General features: G+C 49.4%; 1 protein-coding gene across 1 annotated transcript in view; it reads right to left on the bottom strand.

The window, feature by feature from the left end:
• The window catches only part of LMBR1L (limb development membrane protein 1 like), a 271,100-nt gene that overhangs the window by 58,646 nt on the left and 192,954 nt on the right, over positions 1-19,500 (bottom strand). Inside the window, exons 14-15 of the mRNA XM_069653833.1 lie at positions 14,156-14,246; positions 13,817-13,883 (exon numbers count right to left, since the gene is read on the bottom strand). Coding sequence (XP_069509934.1) covers positions 13,817-13,883; positions 14,156-14,246 — 158 coding nt within the window. The remainder of the gene's footprint in view (positions 1-13,816; positions 13,884-14,155; positions 14,247-19,500) is intronic.

Genomic DNA, 19,500 nt, shown 5'->3' with positions numbered 1-19,500 from the left:
TACTTCGAGATCTAGAATGGGAATGTTTGACGGCGAGGAGAAGAATGCCTCGACTCAGCCGAAGAAACTTTCGAGGAGGTTTTGACCGACTTACCTCTCTCGAACTTCCCCTTGCGCTCCTTCAAGGCTTTCACCGTCATGGACATGCAGTCCTCACACTCCGAACAATGGTGCTCGGATCCCAAGCACCACAAGCAGATCCTGTGTGGATCCGTTATCGAAATTTTTTTACCGCAGTCTCGACATTTCTTGAAGCCGGATCGCGGCGTCGTCGGTTCCGATGAAGCCATCGCGAACGAGAAGGTATATTCGAGTAGATATAGTTATTATCCTGACTGAACTGAGCAACGACGTACCGAGGCCCCACGAAGCGCGGAAAAACAGAACTGAGCAACGGACGCAGCACGTGGCTATTTATGGGCATGATGACGTCGGGGCCGATACGGTGGCCGTCGAGGGACATCGACTCGGCGGATGTCGACGCGCAGCGCCCTCTACAGAAAAAAAATTCTGAGGCCAGCAAGCTGGAAACGTATTATCAAATATAAGGAATACATCGGAGGACACAATCCCTTCGAATGGCACAGTATCCCCCTTCTCTCTGCACCTGCGACTTTGTTCACATAGACAAACTCCAAGTTAAGGCTGGTGGCAGTGGATGAGTCCTACCAACTATTGAGAAATTGTTCTACTGCAGGCTAAGCCCATAGCAGCGATACTGCACAATGGGGGCACCCAAGTAACATCTTGGGGCATCCCTTCCTTTTTCGCCATTACTTGCGTGGTTGTTCTTTGTTAGCCCTTATTCTATCATTCTGGGAGGGGGAGGCTAAGGTGTGCGTTTTGTTTTAGCGGGATCCCTTGGGTGTCCCCGCCAAGGCTCTAGAGTGTCTAGGTAGGCAGGAAGTGGGGGAGGAGCTTTCCACCCCCGTTCTTTGTCTGCCAGAGTACCTGAATGAGGCCAGCTCCCACTGGGGGTCTGGCAGTCCTGAGTGGACAGCCAAACGCCCCTTTATGTAAACTGCTGAGGAAGATTGCAGAGGAGTGAGTGCTGGAACTGTATAATAGGCGAGGCACCTGGAGCAAAAATCAAGTCGAGCACTGGAAGCTGAACATAAGAAGACCAGAGACAGCTGCAGACCCTTTGCAACCCTGTGAAGTGACCACTGCTGCCCTGACCCAGTTGTCTGTGCGACAGAGGAACTCTAAGAGGACTCCTTCCCTTTGACTGGTGGAAACAACCAGTCCCAAGACGAACTTTAATTTGAGCCATCTCCGAGGCCCTGCGAGTTTCCAGAGCTGCACAACCTCAGTACCAGGAGACCTGCTGCCCATTTTGAGTGAAAGTCATAGATAGGCTGAATCTGTCAAAATCTTTGCTGACCCCTCAAGGACAATCCAGAGATCTGATACAACTTGCCCAGACCCCCCTCAGCAGTGTGTGAGAATAAAGAAAGTAAAGAAGATTGACTGGGCAAAATCGCGTCCCTTGTTGGTGCTGCAGAAAATGCCCCAAAACAGCAGAGCGAGCAAAGATGCTGATGAAGGCTGTGCCAGAGGTCTTCCGTCGAGACTGCTGCTCAGAGAGGCCGCCCATTGCCCCACCTTTAGTCATCAGACCAAGGAATCCAGAGGTTGGGTCTGTTAGGACAGTTTTACTGAAGGCTTACTAAAACCATTCAACTGAGACAGTACAATACTCCACTCTTGGTATAAGGCTGTACCACCAGAGTTCATGGTAGCATAGCCAGAGCAGCCAGGCCTATTTTAGGAGGGAGAAGGCTGTAGAAAAGTATATATTATAGGTTATTTAGAACGCGCTTAATACCCAGAGGTTTCTAGGCGCGGACCCAGGAAACAAACCTGTGTTGCTCAGTGTCGTCTTGCTTCCAAGGTGAGCACGTTGCCCCTGAGCTACAGTACATTGAACTTGTAGTACACCAAGGGTACAATAGAAACGATGACAACCAGGAGTATTATAAAAAAATAAAGGTTTATTAAAAATACACATATATGCCATGTTAGGTCTTGGGGTATGTACTAGTCAAACACTTTTCTAAAAACCAACACCACTATGTTTGAAGGCACACAGGCCAACACATATAACCTTATTTGGAACACCAAGCAGGAGTTCTAGGGAAGCCACACCAATAATTACTTATAGATCACATGCAGTAATTCAAGGGTAGTAGACCCAAACAGTTACACTGTGACACTCAGCAAGCAATCAAGTCAACTGGACAATCTACTTTTGTAAATAGGGACACACTTATTCTAGGAACAGTATCAACTATAACTTCTTTTGGGATAACTCAGTTATACTCAAGGTAAGTAAACACTTTCGTGTAATATACCATTAAAGCTACTTTTCAGTTCAGTGACACACTGACTAAGACCAGCAAGAACTTTGTAACTTTAGATTGGCACACAGCTAACTCAAGGTAAGTGAAGCCTCTATACTTTTGTTTGTAAGGAGCTGTACAGGCAAACAGCAAGTCAGTGGAAGCAAGACCACATCAGGGACACTCATACAATTATGCTATCAAGAATAATAAAGTGAAACCAACAGCGTTACTTTTGAGAGGAGGTGAGTAACTTAACCTTCACTCTACTTTCATTTAGACTGTAGAGTCAGTTTCTATACTTTTCAACATGGAAGAACATAGCTAATGCAAGTAATAGTGTTTTGTAAATATTCACTCAGTTTAAATTTACCAACTAACTGTTACAAGTACACTATGTAACACTTTTTTTACTTTAAAAGCTAGACCACTCAAATTATCCAGCCCTTCCCAATTCTAGTACACAAGTTCTCGGAGTGGCAGAAGAGGGACCCTAGTGTTCTAGGAGCCAGCAGTAGGCAGGGCGATATAAGGGTCAGTTGCAGGTAAAGTCAGAGATCCAGAGAAATACTGGGCAAACAAGTTATTTACCTGTAACTGTTCTCCAGCATGGGTCTCGCATGGATTCACATGCTCATGAATATTCCCTGTCAGGCTGGGAATCTTCGTTAAAGAAAAAAATCAGTTTCACTTCTGAACCGTCTTTCTCCTAACCACCAATCACTGGTCTCTGGGTCATACTGCCCCCAGCCAATGACTGCCCTCTACTTAAGCACCTCCTCTGGCAGCCATCTTCATATTTGGTAGCACGTAAAGTGGCAGTAGGACCAAGAGAAGAGCCGCAGAGGGGTAGGCCGGAGGGTTCGCATGTGAATCCATGCCAGACCCATGCTGGAGATCAACAGTTACAGGTAAGTAACTTGTTCCTTCTCCAGCATGGGGTCTGGGCATGGATTCACATGCTCATGAATAAAGAATGCATAGCAGTACACATGCACAACCACGGGAGGTGGCAAGGCTCCACATTAAGCATCTCTTACCTCCTCACCAGGCTCACCTTCAAGTGAACAGGTTGCGCAGCATTGCTTGGCCGACTCTGGACTCCTCCCTGGAATCCCGGTCAACGCAGTAGAATCTCATGAAGGTGAGAGTCGACCTCCACGTAGCAGCCCTGCAGATGTCCAGCAGGGCAACACCAGACAGGAACACCATAGTTGCAACAATCTCTCTTGTCGAATGGGCTCTCGGACGGCCAGGCAACAGTCGGCTTGCCAACTGGTTACAATGGGTGATGCAGCCGGAGAGCAACCTTCAAATGGAAGCCTTGGAGAGGGCCTTCCCTTGGTTCACAGGGCCAAAGTTCACAAACAGCTGTGATGTCTTCCGAAAACACTTCATGCGGTCCACATAGAACTTCAGTATTCTAGCCACATCCAGCGAGTGCAAAGTCCTCTCAGCCGGTGATGGGAAAAAAACAAGTAACACCAAGGGCTCTTTGAGATTGAAGTCCGACGGCACCTTAGGCATGAAGGAGGGGTGCGTCTATAGCACCACCCTCGTCTCGTGGATTGTCAAGTAAGGTGGTTTAGAAGAGGGCCTGGATCTCTCCCACTCATCGTGCGGAGGTGATGGTCACAAGAAACACTGTTTTCCACGATAAAAACTTCAGTGGTGCCGATTGCATAGGCTCGAAAGGGGGACCCATGAGCCTAGTCAGCGCCACATTGAGCTCCCATGCCAGGGTCGGAGCCTTCACCGGCGGGAACGAACGGAAAAGTCCTTTTATGAATTCCTTGACCAGGCGGTGTGACCATAACGATGACTGCCCCGGAGTTCTGGTGTAGCGGGAGATAGCCGCCAGATGAACCTTGATGGAAGCATGAGCCAACCCTGCATTGGCCAGCAACAGTAAGTATGGCAGCACCTGCAGAGCCGTAATCCGTAGAGGGTTGAGTTTCTGTGCACGGCACCAGACGGCGAACCTCTTCCACTTATGTCCGTAGCATTTCAGTGTAGACGAAGCCCTGGCCTTGGCAAGCACTTCCTTGCAGCCTGCCGGGAGATCATATCCAAACTCTAGCGCTGCAGGAGCCAGGCCTGCAAGTTGAGCGGCAGAATCGCACCTACTTCTCTGGCGAGAAGATCTGCATCCGGCGGAAGCTCAACTGGAGGTGATGCTGACATGTCCAGAAGGTCCGAGAACTGTATATGCCGCGGCCACGCCGGTGCGACGAGGATCATCCTGCTCTGGGACTGAGTGGATTGATGAGTCGCAGAAGCAACGGCAACGGGGGAAATGCATAGAGGAACAGGCCATCCCAGGGGAAGGAGAATGCATCCCCCATGCTCCCTGGCTGGGGAAACCTGCTGGCGAACCTCCGGCACTTTGTGGCCGTCGCCAACAGATCGATCTGGGGATTGCCCCATCGTCGGAATAGAAGATCCACTCGGTCCTGCCAAAACTCCCACTCGTGGCACGAACGCAGCTCCCCATCGAGAGAGTCAGCAACAGTGTTCTCACTCCTGCCAGATGATATGGGATGAGGAACATCTCTTGGCCGATTGGCCCATCGCCATAGGTCCTGCTCCTCTTTGGAGAGTGCCGGGGATCTGGTGCCTCCTGCTTCCGGATGTAAAGCTTTGTGGTGGTGGTGTCTGTGAAGATCCGCAACACCTTGCCTTGAGGGACAGAAGGAAAGACTTGAGGGCCCAAAACACTGCCCGTAGCTCCAGAACTCCTCCAGTAGCCACAGGCCTCTTGCGTGGAGACGTCCGGTGTGGGCTCCCCATCCTTCAAGGGATGCGTCCATCGTAACCGCCTCCTGATGAGGGGGTGGGGGGGTAGTCTGGAAATCTGCACCCGCCGACAGATGCAGACACCCCACCACCGAATTGCTCGATGGAAACTCTTGTCGAGGGTGATCTTGTCCTCAAAGCTTCCCGATACCTGGATCCAACGGGCGTCGAGGAACTCCTGCAGCGGTCACATCCACAGGCTGCACAGGCGCATGAGTTATATGCATGACGACATCGGCTGAGGAGGGACTTGATGGACCTTACCCTTGCGATCTTCAGGGTCAACGGCCGTTGTACCTTGCCCAGGATGGCCGCTATTCTCTCCTCCGATGGGGACGTCAGGCACGACAGTGTTGACCCGGGACCCCAGAAACAGCGCGTCCTGCAATGGCACAAAGTAGGACTTCGCAAAGTTTGAGAACCCTAGTTCCGTGAGTAGCCAACGGTCCCCGCCGTGTGCTCGACGGCGGTCTCTCATCTTCCCTCGGACGAGCCAATCGTCCAGGTACGGGTAGACGTGAATCCACCGGCGGCGCAACCACGCTGCCACTGGCGCAGACTTCAAACCGAAGGGAAGAGCCTTGAATTGGTAATGCTGCCCTTGGACCGCGAAGCGCAGAAATTTGCGGTGCCCCTTGTGAATGGCGATGTGGAAATAGGCATCCTCCAGGTACAGCGACGATGGGAAATCCCCTTCTTCCAGCTGTCCCAGCACATGTTGAAGGGTGACCCCCCGAAACCTCTGGGACCCGATGTACTTGTTGAGGTGGCGGAGGTCTAGTATGGGTGTCCCATCGCCCGTCTTCTTTCTGACGAGGAAGTACCGGGAGTACACTCCGGAGCCGTTTTGAGACGAGTTCTATCGTGCCCTTCTTCAGCATGGCCCATACCTCCAGAAGACGTTGAGGGATCTGGTTTTCCTGCCTGGCCACCGGTGGAATGCGCGGACACTTTCATTGAAATTCCAGGGTGTGCCCGTGGGCCAGGGCGTCCAGCACCAAAGGGTCGGTGGAGATGGACTTCCACACGCTGACGAAGTTGGCCAGCCGGCCTCCCACCAAGATGCGCGGGTGGGAGCCCGACCCCACAGCCGGTTCAATCCTGCTTCGCTGTGGGGGCGCCACCTTGGGGACCACTGCGACCTCCTCCGGACTTGCGGCGGCCCCTGTAGGCTTCCTGGGCCGAAGAGCAGGACGGTTGACGATCGGATGTTGAGCCACCACCAAAACCTTTAGAGGAAACCTGGCATTTTCTTCCGGAGGTCCGAAAGGACAGCCTTCGCTGCTGGAGCGTGCCCAAAGCACGAGCCGTCTCGGTATCCGGTGGCCTGAAGAGACTTGTCCACAGTCTTGCCGAATAAGTTATCCCTGTCGAAGGGCATGTCCAACACCCTCGACTGTACATCCTGGCGGAAGCTAGAGGCCCTCAACCATCCCCGCCGACGAAGGCAAACACTGTTGCCCATCTGACTTAATACTGTGTCGGCGATGTCCGTGGCCACCGTGATGGAATGGTGCAATGCCACCTCACCTTCCAGCAGGATCTCCAGCGTTTCTGCTCTCTTGTCGGGAAAGAAGTCCAGGAGGGGGGGGGGCATCTTGAACCATAGCTCCCTGTCATAACGGGGGATGATGGCTTGGGGCATTGGCCTAACAAGTCTCAAAATCAACTGCATTATGAGCCGTTCCTCGAAGAGCTGCGACCGGCCTGGGCGGCAATCTCCCAATACCTTGGGACCTGGACCATTTTGCTGTGCATCGTCTCCTGAAGCACAGTTTCAGCTGGAACATTGTGGCGATCCCTCTGGGCCTACAGTGACTCTTTCCCACTATGAGACACCTCCTTTTGCAAGTCAGGAACGGAGAGAAGTCGGCTGTGTGACAACAGTCGCTGAGTCCCAACGAGTTGGTAAAGGCCTGCACTACACAAGTTAGTAGTGCGACTGAGCAGCCAGGCTTATCTCAAGAGGGGTAAATGTGAGCTGTAGCATTGAAATTCACAAATACAAGTAGCCAAGTAACACTTACACTCAAAGTTTTAGTTATACATAGTTATCAGTTTTTAAATAAGCATTCTTTAAACAGGGCAATATTGGTAACAATCAAATATACTTTAAAATACTTTTCCAGAATCAGCATACGTTTTACTAGATAATTCTTCTGAAATGCTTTTTACACACTTCCTACACCCGGAGGTGACTTTATTCACAAGGACAGTAAAATGGCATTTATATATCATTAGTACACTTTGCCGATTGAGGTTGCAGAAAGGAAAGGTTAGAGGAATGAAAAAGGTTAAATAGGTTCTCGGGGCATGCGAGTATGACATGCATTACTTACCGTAAAAGCATTTCTGATGATTGTATCTGCTTAGATTCACATGCTGGGCATATGGTCCGACATCCAGTGGTAACCGCGGAGTATTGCATCTTCTCTTTCGGGGGACCAAAAGGGGACGTCGGCATAGGCGTGTCTGAAACACTTTCCCTATCGTGACGTGTGTAGTACCCAAAAACCCTCACGTGCCGAGGTCCCTCCGATTGTATCTTTTCTGCCACGAGGGAGCCCAAGGCTATAGTTAGTGAGTACATGAAGAGAGAAAGTAATAAGAAGTCTATGTTCCTTCCACCCCGAGCGGGGAGGCAGGGAGGGCGCATATGAATCTAAGCAGATACAATCATCAGAAATGCTTTTACGGTAAGTAATGAAGGTCTTCTGATGCTCGTTAATCTGATCACATGCTGTGCATAGACTAGCGAGCAGTACCCGGAGTTGGAGGTGGGTTGTGAGAAGTAACAGTAGAAAAAAAGATGTCCTAGTACTGCTTGTCCCACCTGAGAATCAGACCTAGAATGAGTGTCTAGGCAATAGTGTTTTGTAAAGGTGTGTACAGAACTCCAGGTTGCCGCTTTGCAAATGGACTCTAGGGGAACATTTGCAATGAATGCTATGAATGCCCCAGTGCCTCGAGTAGAATGTGCTCTAGGCTTGAAGGGCAGTTCTCTCTTTGCAAGAGTGTAACAGTGTGATGCATTTGACAATCCACCTTGATATTGCTGATTTAGAGACAGGATCCCCTTCTCTAGCAGCTGCCACTGAAACAAAGAATTGTTTAGTTTTCCTCAGTGGTTTAGTTCTACCCATGTAGAACATGACTGCCCTGTGCACGTCTAGTGTGTGAAGGCTTCATTCGGCCATGTACGTATGTCTCTGGAAGAACGTGGGTAGTTCGATTGACTGGTTCACATGGAACTTTGAAATAAATTTCGGAGCAAATCTGGGATGAGTGCACAGAACTACCTTATCTTTGTGGACTCTAACAAAGGGGTCCAAAACCGACAGGGCCTGTAGTTCGCTAACTCTCTGATAGAAGTGATAGCTACTAGAAAGGCTGTTCAGACTAGCTTTATGCATAGGCTCAAAAGGGGGTCCCATGAGACTAGTTAAAACCACATTTAAATCCCACCCAGGGGCTGGGTGAGTGATGGGGGGATACATTCTTTTATCCACTTCCATAAAGGCTTTAATCACAGGTATTTTCCACCACAACACCTTCTGCTGTGACGTGGTGTAGGCTGACAACGCCGCTAGGTGAACCTTTAAGGAATTGAAGGCTAACCCAGAGTCCAAAAGATGGGTTAGATATAGCACAATGTGTGAAGGCGAGCAATCGGTGGTATTGACGCCTTTGGAACTGCACCAGATGACAAAACGTTTCCATTTACTGGCATAGCAATAACATGTGTTAGGCTTTCTTGCCTCCCTCAGTATGTCCATGCATCTTTGAGGGAGATGCAGATGTCCAAACTCTATGACCTCAGGAGCCATGCTGCTAAGTTCGGAGTTTGTGAGCATGGGTGCAGAGTCTCCCCCCTGTCCTGAGACAACATGTTGTACGGGCAGGGCAGCTTGACTGGTGGGGAGAGGGACATTTCCATCAGGTGCGCGAAGCAAGGTTGGCGGGCCCACATGGGAGCCACCAGAATCATGGTGACTGGTTCCTGGTGCATCTGGTGTACTATCTTGTTCAGAAGGGGAGTCTGGTGTAAGCATAGACAAATTTCCCCGACCAAGTTATCCAGAGACCGTTCCCCTTGGATCGGTTCTGGGGGTACCTGGCGTAATCTTGGCATTGGACGTTCTGAGTAGCGAACAAGTCGATCTCTGGAAACCCCCATTCTGCGAAGACGTTGGATACAATGTCTTCGTGCAGTCGTCATTCGTACTCTTCTGACAGAGGAAAATCTCTGCCGAGTACGTCTGCCAGAAGATTGAGTTCCCCTGGAACATGTTGGGATATCAGGAACATCTCATATATATCCAGATGTTTTGGGACAGCTTGGATAGCCCTGCAGAGGGAGTGCCCCCTGTTTGTTCAGGTAATACATTGCTGTTGTGCTGTCGGTTAGGACCAGCACTGTCTTCCCTTGCTTTGAACACTGCTAGTAGCTCCAGTAGGTTTATATGGTTGGACGCTACCTGAGGGGACCACACTCTGTGCGCTGTCTGTTGAAGCAGGTGAGCTCCCCACCCTGTGAGAGATGCATCTGTCGTGAGAGTGGCTTCCACTGCAGGGGTGGTGAAGGTCTTCCCCTTCAAGAGGTTCTCCCTCGAACACCACTGCAGAGAGAGAACGAGGGCTGGCGAGACAACCAACATCTTCCCATTGTCCGCTGGCCTGACACCAGTGGCTGTTGAGCCACTCTTGCATGGGACGCATGCGCAGCCGCGCGTGGGGAACCAAGTATATGCATGATGCCATCATCCCTAGCAAACGCATAGCTTTGCGTACCGTCACCTCTCGACTGGCTACATACTGAGGAACCCGAGAGAGCATGTTCTGAACCCTCTCGCTGGAAGGGAAGACTAGACCGTCTTCCGTACGAATTAGAGCCCCCAGGAACTGTTTCTTGGCTGGGGACTAAGCTGGATGTCTTTTCGTTGATAGAAAATCCCAGGCTGAACAGTAGGTCTACTGTTTTTTGGGTGTTCGAAAAACAAACAAACGAGTCCCCCGTGATGAGCCAATCGTCGAGGTAAGGGTAAACTGGAACTGAAAGTCTGCGAAGGTGTGCCGCTGCCACTGCCAGGACCTTGGTAGACACACTTGGCGCCGAGGCTATGGGGAGTACTTTGAACTGGTAGTGTTTGTCCTGAATCACGAACCTTAGGAATTTTCTGTGCGCTGGCAGCATTGAAATATGAAAGTATGCATCTTTCATATCCAATGTTGTCATGAAGTCTGTCTGTTTTAGCAATGGGATCACCTCTTGCAGTGTTACCATGCAAAACGTCTGGGGCTTTATGAACTTGTTCGCTGGGCGCAGGTCTAGAACAGGACGCATGGTGAGATCCTTTTTGGGTACAAGGAAGTACACTGAATAGATACCCTTGTTTAACTGAAGAATTGGGACGGCTTCTATTACTTCCTTTCCCAGCAGCGCTTCCACCTCTTGGATCAGGATCTGCAGATGTTCCGGTGAAAGGCGTTGATGTTTCGGCGGTCTGAACTGTGGAGGTCGAGCGAATTCCACGCAGTAACCGTGGGGGACCGTCTTTAAGACCCACTGGTCTGAAGTTATCCCCTCCCATGCCTTGAGGAAAGATGTTAATCGCCCCCCAACCGCGGAGACATGGGAGGGGACTTGGTGGTCATTCCTGACCCCGAAGTTGACGCTCCTGTGGAATTGGAGCCTCTGCCTCTATTCTTTCCACGCTTCAGAGCTCTCTGGGGTAGTAAGTGGGGCTTGCAGCAGGTTGAGTTGAAGTTGCCCGTGGCAAATTTTTTTTGAGCGGCGTGGGCTTGTCTTCGAAAGGACCGCTGAGAATTACTGCCCCTCGTTGGAGGGTTTTTGGGAAATCTGGTGCAGCGACTTAATAGTCTCATGCTCCTTCTTGGCTGTCTCCAATGCGTCGTCTACCGCCTTCCCGAAGAGGTTGCCCTCTTCGATGGGTTTGTTGATGATGGATGCTTGGGTCTCAGGCCTGAAGCCCGACGTGCGCAGCCACGCGTGTCTTTATGAGAGTACCCTGTGCGAGAGACCTGCCTGCTGTCTCTGCGGAGTCCAGGGTATTCTTAACAACATTTTGATTGGCAAGTTTGCCCTCCAAGACAATGGCGAGAAGCTTGGCTCTGGTTGTTTCCGGAACCTCCTGAAGGCCTTCCTGGAGTAGGTTCAATTGACCATCGAAGTAGCTTGCCAGTAACATCGCTTTATTGGCAATCTGGACGGTATAAGCCGCCGCCCACGTGACCCGTTTGCCTAGGGCATACAACCTTTTGGATTCCTTGTCCGGGGGTGACTCTCCCGTGACAAGGGGAACCCCTACTCTCTTGCGAGTGTTGGTCACCACCAGCGAGTCTGCGATTGCGTGCCCTTTGATATAAAGCGCGTTAGTGGGGGAGGGCCGGAAAAGTTTTGACCCTTGGGTTCACAGCCCTAGTCTGAGCAGGTGTGAGTAAGGAAGGGGCCAGCCGTCTCTTTACAGAGCTCAAGAGAGGGATAGACTGGCTTGCCGGAGGCTTGTCATTAATAATGTCCTCCGCAAAATCTTGTTCAGGCAAGGCTTCAAGCGTGGCAATTTTAAAGAATTTCGCTGCTTTTTTTAACATGTTGTTGAAAGCCATTTGTTCATCCACCTGGGGAGCTTGTCGAATCAGGGTGGATGGGGGAGAGTCGAGGCAATCGATATCAGAATTGCGATCATCCTGCTGGGTGTCCTCCCGGTTGTCCGTTGCGCCTTGATCTTCCCCATAATTGTCCAGAAAAGAAGCCTCCTCTTCTGTATAGATGTCTCCATACGTGTCCTTCTGGACATCTTCTTGATAGTCAACATAGTGTTGGACATCTAGGAGTTGGGCAACTTTTGTTTGAGGGTTAGGGTCTACCCGAGCTTTTTTCAGCAGAGGTTGATCAGTAGCCCTGAAAACTGCTCCAGCCGATCCATACACCCCTCGAATTGCTCCGTGGTCCACTTGGATGACCCAAATGGACCCAGCTGAGTAGGAACCGGGTCCTCCGCCCCAAGGCGTTGAGGATCTCCTCAGGGTGCTTGAGAGGGGTACCTGGCTTTCTTCGTAAAAGCCTTCGGGGTCGTCTTCCAAATCCGTGGAAAACCTTTCGGCGGATTGGCCCATTAACTGTGGGCGGAACTGATACTATGCCCACCGCCGTAGCAATCCTATTGATGCTCTTACTGATAGGCACCGAATCTTCGGGAGACAACGCCTCCAATGATGGCTTCTCGGGTAGAAGCCTACTCGTAGTTTTCGGGCCTGCACGGGCCTTGGAAACCTTGGAACTCAAAGATTCTTGTTCTGAAACTTCAGCGTGTGTAGGATGCGGGGAAGGTTACGGATTAGATCGATCCGATGCCGCTTTTCACCTTCTTCGACAAAGTCGTCGAGGAGGGCGCTTGGGTTGTGTGCTTTGTGCTGTGCGATTGTACGCCCCTGTCATCGGGTGTGGTCCCTGTAGCAGGACCGGACTCGAGCCTGGAAGGGTCGGGGACGGGCGCGGCGGCTCCAGAATAGTCTGCCTCAAGGTCTATAACGTCCGCGTTGGACGTTTGGTCATCCGATGTACCCCCGTCACTTTCAGCTGGTGTCGCGGCAGGGGAGGTGGGGGGGGGGCTCCACGAGTGACATGCCGTACGCGGCCCACCACTTCAATCGGCGCTCCTTAAGGGTTTAGGTTTAGGAGTTTACACGCCGAACACCGCTTTAGTGCTCTAGGGGGGGACAAGCGTACACTACATGTGCTCGTCTTTCCACAAATCACTGACCCTACACACAGGGCAGAATCTAAATGGAGTCCTTTCCATAGCAGAAGGGAAGGGTGACCAGACCAAAAAGGAAAGAAGTGGAAAAAAGGAAAGCCATCATAGCAGTATGGCAAACCCCGAGCCCACTCTCCCTACTGTGTAGGCCGGCCAGAGGCCCGACCACGTGGAGGTCCGAAAGCCGGATTTTAGGCGCCGGGACCCACAGCCGTAGACGATTCCCCCGTAGTCTTCGTCGAAGATGTTCTTGATAGGCAAAGTGACTTAACGGGGATTAAACCGACAATTCTTTAAGATAAACAATGTCTCATGAAGAGCTCCGCTATAGGGCAACCAGATATCTGGGTGGAAAAAAAACAATCTGAGGGACCTCTGCGTGTGAGGGATTTTGGATACTACACACGTCACGATAGGGATAGTGTTTCAGACACGCCTATGCCGACGTCCCCTTTCGGTCCCCCGAAAGACAAGATGCAATACTCTGTGGTTACCACTGGATGTCGGACCATACGCACAGCATGTGATTCTAAGCAGATTAACAAGCATCAGAACAAAAATGACAAAAGAAAGTTAAAGGGACACAAAGTATGCCTAGCAGAACTGAACGGAAGGCAATTGTGTACATTGTAAAACAAGCAAGGAATTTCACAATGGAGGACAGATTTTGCATGCACCGATAGCCATAGGGACTGATTAGTACCCACAAAACAAATTAGCTAGGCAAGCTAAGTAAAGCAATAATGTTGTACTTGCCTCCAAAAGTGAGGTCATTTTAAAAATAACAGCAACAAAAAGAAAATCTTACCAAACATGGAGCCACTGTGCTACCTATAAAACATTCATGTTATGAATCGTGCTATGAAACAGTGCACAAAGGGAGACTTTTGTAACACTCACCCAGCGTTCTGGAGAAGACGGGCAGCGCCGAACTCAGCACTAGCAGGGACACACAGTTCCCAATAATCTGTGGATTGAAAATTAAAGTTTCAGAGACGTTGGAAAAAGTAAGAATGGGGGACAAGAGCATTAAAAATATGAATGGGAAGAGCGAAAATAAATCTATGAAGGGCAGTAGGTACTCCAGGAACATTTGAAGGAGGGAACTGGATACAGAAGGAGTAATGAATGTAGCTCCCATTGAGGCTTAACAATCCTTAAATTAGTACGACCAAGACAGAAGTCGACCCAAAGCAGTGGTTTTAATGGCTGAAGCAATTCACCTGCGATGGTGCATACCTTGGTCATGGTGGTGTCATGCCGCTGTGGGAGCAGTTTTCTGAACAAAGGGGAGCTGTAGAAGCCCACAAAGGACGAGACCATCAAATAACTTGATATAATGTTAAGGAGGTAAATGATTGAAGGAAGACAAGCAATGGGAGCAATGGCTGTGGGCTAAAATCCAGGAGGAAAGCAAAAAGCAAGAGCAATACAACAGGAGGGAGTTATTCTGTGTAGCATAGTGCAAAAGCATGCTTGACAAAGTGTTAAATATTGCAATAAGTGCAAAAGGCTATGAGTATTCCTCCAACTAATCAGCATAAAATGGGTTCAGTGTCACTGTCTTGGCCCACAGAACTTTGATCAACTTTCTCAAACTATGCAAAAGTACACAAAACATGGTTACATACTGGGAATTGTGATGAATACTTGCTTTTAGGTTAGGGTTGGCCTAATTAGGTTTAGTAACATTGTGCTGTGTTTCTTTATAATTTCAGACTCTCTGCGATGCCTTACCCAACATCTTTCTCCCACTTTAAATCTGTGTAGCATTATTTTGCACATTTATATTAATTCTCAAGTGTGGTGCGTGTCCAAGCTGGACACCGAATTGTGGTTGTTTATATGGTGTATTCTATCTTGTTAGGAAAGATTTCTCTTAACAACTTTCCCTCCATAGTTTTTTGGACCGGTTAGGGAGAATTCTCAGAAATGCGCCAATTCCCTCCACCTTAGAGACCCCAGCAACTTTGCTGGATTTTGAGGACTTGATTTTCTTAACCTGGAGAGTGAGAGACCCTTTTCCCCACTCATGTATTTTAATGTGAATTTTACCTCTGTGCTTCTTTTGGTTGTGGAGTGTGACAAACTCCATAGACATCTTTTACATTGTGTCACACAGCACCTTCAGTGGAGTGACACAGGGAAGTCTTTCAGATTTCCCAAAAGTTTAAATATTTTCTCTGGGATAAACTTCTGTTTCCCAGAGCAGTAAAGTGAAATTGACTTTACTTACCATTGTAACTTTCTAGACCCAGCAGACATTATTTTACAATAGAGTGCTGGAGGGGTTACCTAGTATCCCTTTGTCTAGCTTCTCATGTAACATTTTTTAGGTTACCCTTTTCTCATTGAATGGCTGTTGGCAGTGGTTAAGTTTAAACTACCATGGTGTGCATTTACAGCGTGCTGCGTTCACAACTGCTGTAAAGCAACCACAGGCACCATCTTTGTCAAAATGGCTCCCTGTCTTCTTTCACCATTTCATTGTGGAAAGGTCCTTCTTGAGATTTACCCTGCGTGCCAAACCAGGTTTGGTCGCTTTGTTCGTTTTGCCTTTGGCGGGATTCACGAGTGAAACCTGCCTCTGGCTCCAAAGTGTCTGCGGTAGGCTGGAAGTGAGGGAGGTGCCCAAAACTCCCTGTGCTTGGTCTCATAGGAGACCCAAATGCACTCTGTGGTGATTGGCTGGCTGACTGTCCGGCAAGGACAGCCACCCTGCTGGGTGATTGACAGCTAGGCTGGAATTAATGGGAGAGAACTGAATAAAAGGCGAGTCCTTTGGCTTGGAAGGCAGAGTCTACACTGGATGAAGGAACCGAAGAAGAGATTGAAGAGGACGCCTGCTGCAGTTCCTTGACCATTGGTTTGCCCGTGGAAGCCCTGCTGCAGTGCTGAATAGCCAAGTTTGCATTGACAGAAGCCCCTGCAAGGACGACTTCTCCCTTTGAGTTGGTGGGACCAATCAACTCCAAAGTAAGCCACCTAGACATCCATCTCGCAGCTGGTTGAATTTCCACAGAGTTGCTGCTGGAAACCGTATAGCCAGGGAGAGGAACACTAGATTGTGCGTGTTGCTTTTAAGCTGGCCTAGAGCTTTTGGAAGATCCTCCGGACTCCCAGGAAGCAGGACTGACCAAGCCTGAGCCCCAACAGAGGCTCGCAGGGACCAGCCTCCCTCTTGGACTCTTGGCGGTGGAGCTTGAGGCCTACCCTGCACCTCAGGACAAGACCTGATAGGCGCATGCAGGGCGTGACTTTACAATTAATATAAAATCACTAATAACTGTTAAAGTAAAAAACTTGTTCCAGAGCTCACTGAACTCCTAGGGGGATCGAGGAAAAATGTCCAGTGGCAGGAAAGTACCCCAGAATAAATTGAGTGCCAGGTACGTTTATTGTTCCATTGAAATGAATGCAAGAAAGTTAAAAGGGCGTCCGCTGTAGCGGAGGCAAGTCTGTTTGACCCCACAGGTGCCAGTGCTGTGAAGGGCAGCCACAGGAGACCCCCAAATTAGTGTTCCTGAGGAAGAAGCATCAGAACAGAAGAAGCCTCAATAAAAGCCTTTGGGAACTGCAGTAAAGACTTACTTGCAAGGAATATCTACCCTGGACTATGAGGACATCTTGGGGCAAGTGTCTCAATCAATTGTGCAACCTAATACACAAAAACGTAGGTACTCCAATAGGTAGTTTCAGTGTCAACAGCTCCAGCGGCACAAGACAAACTAGTGAGTTAACTGGTCTTTCCCACATTTGCGGTTTGCAGGATTCGGTTCTCTAGGACTGCAGACCTGGGCCAAACATGCCACAGCAACCCAGGAAAGAAACAAAAATACCTTTCTAAGATGTCTGCCCTCAAGCCAGCACAGATTGCAGCAAGGACGGGTCAGGAAAGGAGCGGGAACCCAAGGAAACAGCTACGAGCGGCTCAGTGGTCCAAGAAGTTAAACAGCTCATCAGAAAATTGTCAAAGGACGGGGACAACAGGAGGTGGCACCCACAGACTTCCTAAGATGATGATTCGGTGTGCAATAGATTCTTCAACTACCTTCTAGACTACAGCAGATACCCAAAGGTAATTTGGAGGTTCTGGCAGGTGGCTGCTGTAAACAGCCCAGTCAATAGTCCTTTTCAGAGGTCTCAACGCAGCAGGTATGGGGAGACTGCATAAGACGTCAGGGGTGCCCAAATTGGACCTCTAGAGGCAAAAACCTAAACCGGGATATGCCAACATCACTCCACATAGCCAGTTTGGCCATGTAAGAATTAAATATTGCTGCTGCAAAAACCTCCTTCAGCAAGTCAGCTTTGCTTCCTACTCAAATACCCTTGTACAAAGGGCTTAACCAAAGGCAAGCCAGACAATCTCTAAACGGGGCTGGAAGCCGAGGGCCAGTTGACCAACCAGTATCTGAAAAGAGCCCGTAGCTTCCGACGACCTCCAAATTGCTGACGCAGGAGTCCTCCAAACGTCCTCCCTCGTGTCCCCACGACAGAGGCTCAGGAACCCAGGATCTGCATTGCTGCAACAGGACAGAATCCTGCTGGACCACTCTTTTACAAACTAGAGGTACTGTTCAGACTTTGGGTACTTACCTAAGTGTCTTTAGCTTTGCTCTTCTCAATTGAGACTTGCAGTGGCTACTTTTGTTAGAGTTGATTTAATCTCTGCTCTCCACAAGCGTAACAGATTGTGACCCTACAAGTGATTTCTACAAACTTTCTAACTTTGTGCAAGACTTAATAACTACGAAGTGCCTCAGTTCCATAGACTGCGTTCCAATTGACTTTGGCTGTCCTGGCTCCCTGCAGACTCTTCTAGTCCATTGACTGACATTTTCTTTCCCTCATAGGACTAGTGTTTAGACTGTTATTGCTGGGAAAGCTTTTGTCTAGACTTCTTTGGAAGATTTAAGTATACTCACATGCACTGAGAAACTGTTTAACCCGTTTCCTTCCTTTAACCTTTCCTTTATGCAACTTCAGAATCTGCAAAGTGTACTAGTGATATATAAATGTCATTACTGTCCTTGTGAATGAAGTCGCCTCCGGGTGTAGGAAGTGTGTAAAAACCATCTCAAAAGAATAATCTACTACACTTTTGCTGATTCTGGAAAAGTATATTTCATTGTTACATATCTTGCCCTTTTTAAAAAACGCTCATTTAAAAATAAATGTTTAATAAGGAACAAGTAACTTACCTGTAACTGTTCTCCAGCCTGGGTCTGGCATGGATTCACATGCACATTAATATTCCCAGTCAGGCGGGGAATCCTCAGTAAAAGAAAAAACAGTTTCACTTAAGTTTATAAACTGCCTTTCTCCTATAAACCAATCACTGAGCTCTGGGTCATACCGCCCCCAGCCAATCACTACCCTCTCCCTAAGCCCCTCCTTTGGCAGCCATCTTCAGATTTGGAAGCACGTAAAGTGGCAGTAGGACCAAGAGAAGAGCCGCAGAGGGGCAGGCGGGAGGATTCGCATGTGAATCCATGCTAGACCCAGGCTAGAGAACAACAATTACAAGTAAGTAACTTATTCCTTCTCCAGCATGGGGTCTTGCATGGATTCACATGCTCATGAATAAATAATACACAGCAGTACATAGTTACACAACCACAGGAGGTGGCAAGGCTTAACAGAAGCAATTACTCTTACCTCCTCACCAAGCTCACTTTCAAGCGAACAGGTTGCGCAGCCCTGCTTGGCCGACGCTGGACTCCTCCCTGGAATCGCTGTCGACGCACTAGAATTTCGTGAAAGTGTGCATCGACCTTCACGTAGCAGCCATGCAAATGTTCAGCAAGGTTACACCAAACAGGAATGCCATCGTCGCAGCAATCGCTCTGGTAGAATGGGCTCTCGGATGGCCAGGCAGCGGTCTGTTTGCCAACCAGTAACAATGAGTGATGCAGCCAGAGAGGCACTGGGAGATGGAAGCCTTGGACAAGGCCTTCCCATGGTTCACAGGACCAAAGTTCACAAAGAGCTGAGAAATCTTCCGGAAACACTTCATGTGGGCCACATAAAGCTTCGGTGCTCGAGCCACATCCAGCGAGTGCAAAGACCTTTCACCCGGCGACGAAGGCGTCGGAAATAAACACAGGCAACACCAAGGGTTAGTTGAGATGAAATTCCGACGCAACCTTGGGCATGAAGGAGGGGTGCGTCCGCAGCACCACCATGATCATCTCGTGGAAAAACAAAAAAGGCTAGTTTTAGGACAAGGCCTGGATCTCATCTCACCTACTCTTGTTGCAGAGGTGATGGCCACAAGGAAAGCGGTCTTGCAAGATAGAAACTTGAGCGGAGCTCGATGCATAGGCTCGAATGGCGGACCCATAAGCGTAGTCGGCACCACGTTGAGTTCCTACGCTGGTGCCGGAGCCTTCACCGGCAGGAACAAACAGAACAGTCCCTTGATGAACCCTTTGACTAGACGAATCGACCACAGCAAAGACCGGGCCGGAGACCTGGTGTATCGGGAGACAGCCGCCAGATGCATGATGGAGGCGTGCGCAAGCCCTGATTTAGCCAATGTCAAATACGGAAGTACTTGCAGGGCCATGACCCTTAGAGGG

The sequence above is a fragment of the Ambystoma mexicanum genome, chromosome 3q, assembly GCF_040938575.1.
Source record: "Ambystoma mexicanum isolate Mex_15411 chromosome 3q, UKY_AmexF1_1, whole genome shotgun sequence".
Classification (NCBI taxonomy): Eukaryota; Metazoa; Chordata; class Amphibia; order Caudata; family Ambystomatidae; genus Ambystoma; species Ambystoma mexicanum.
This window is presented reverse-complemented; position numbering and strand designations above follow the sequence as displayed.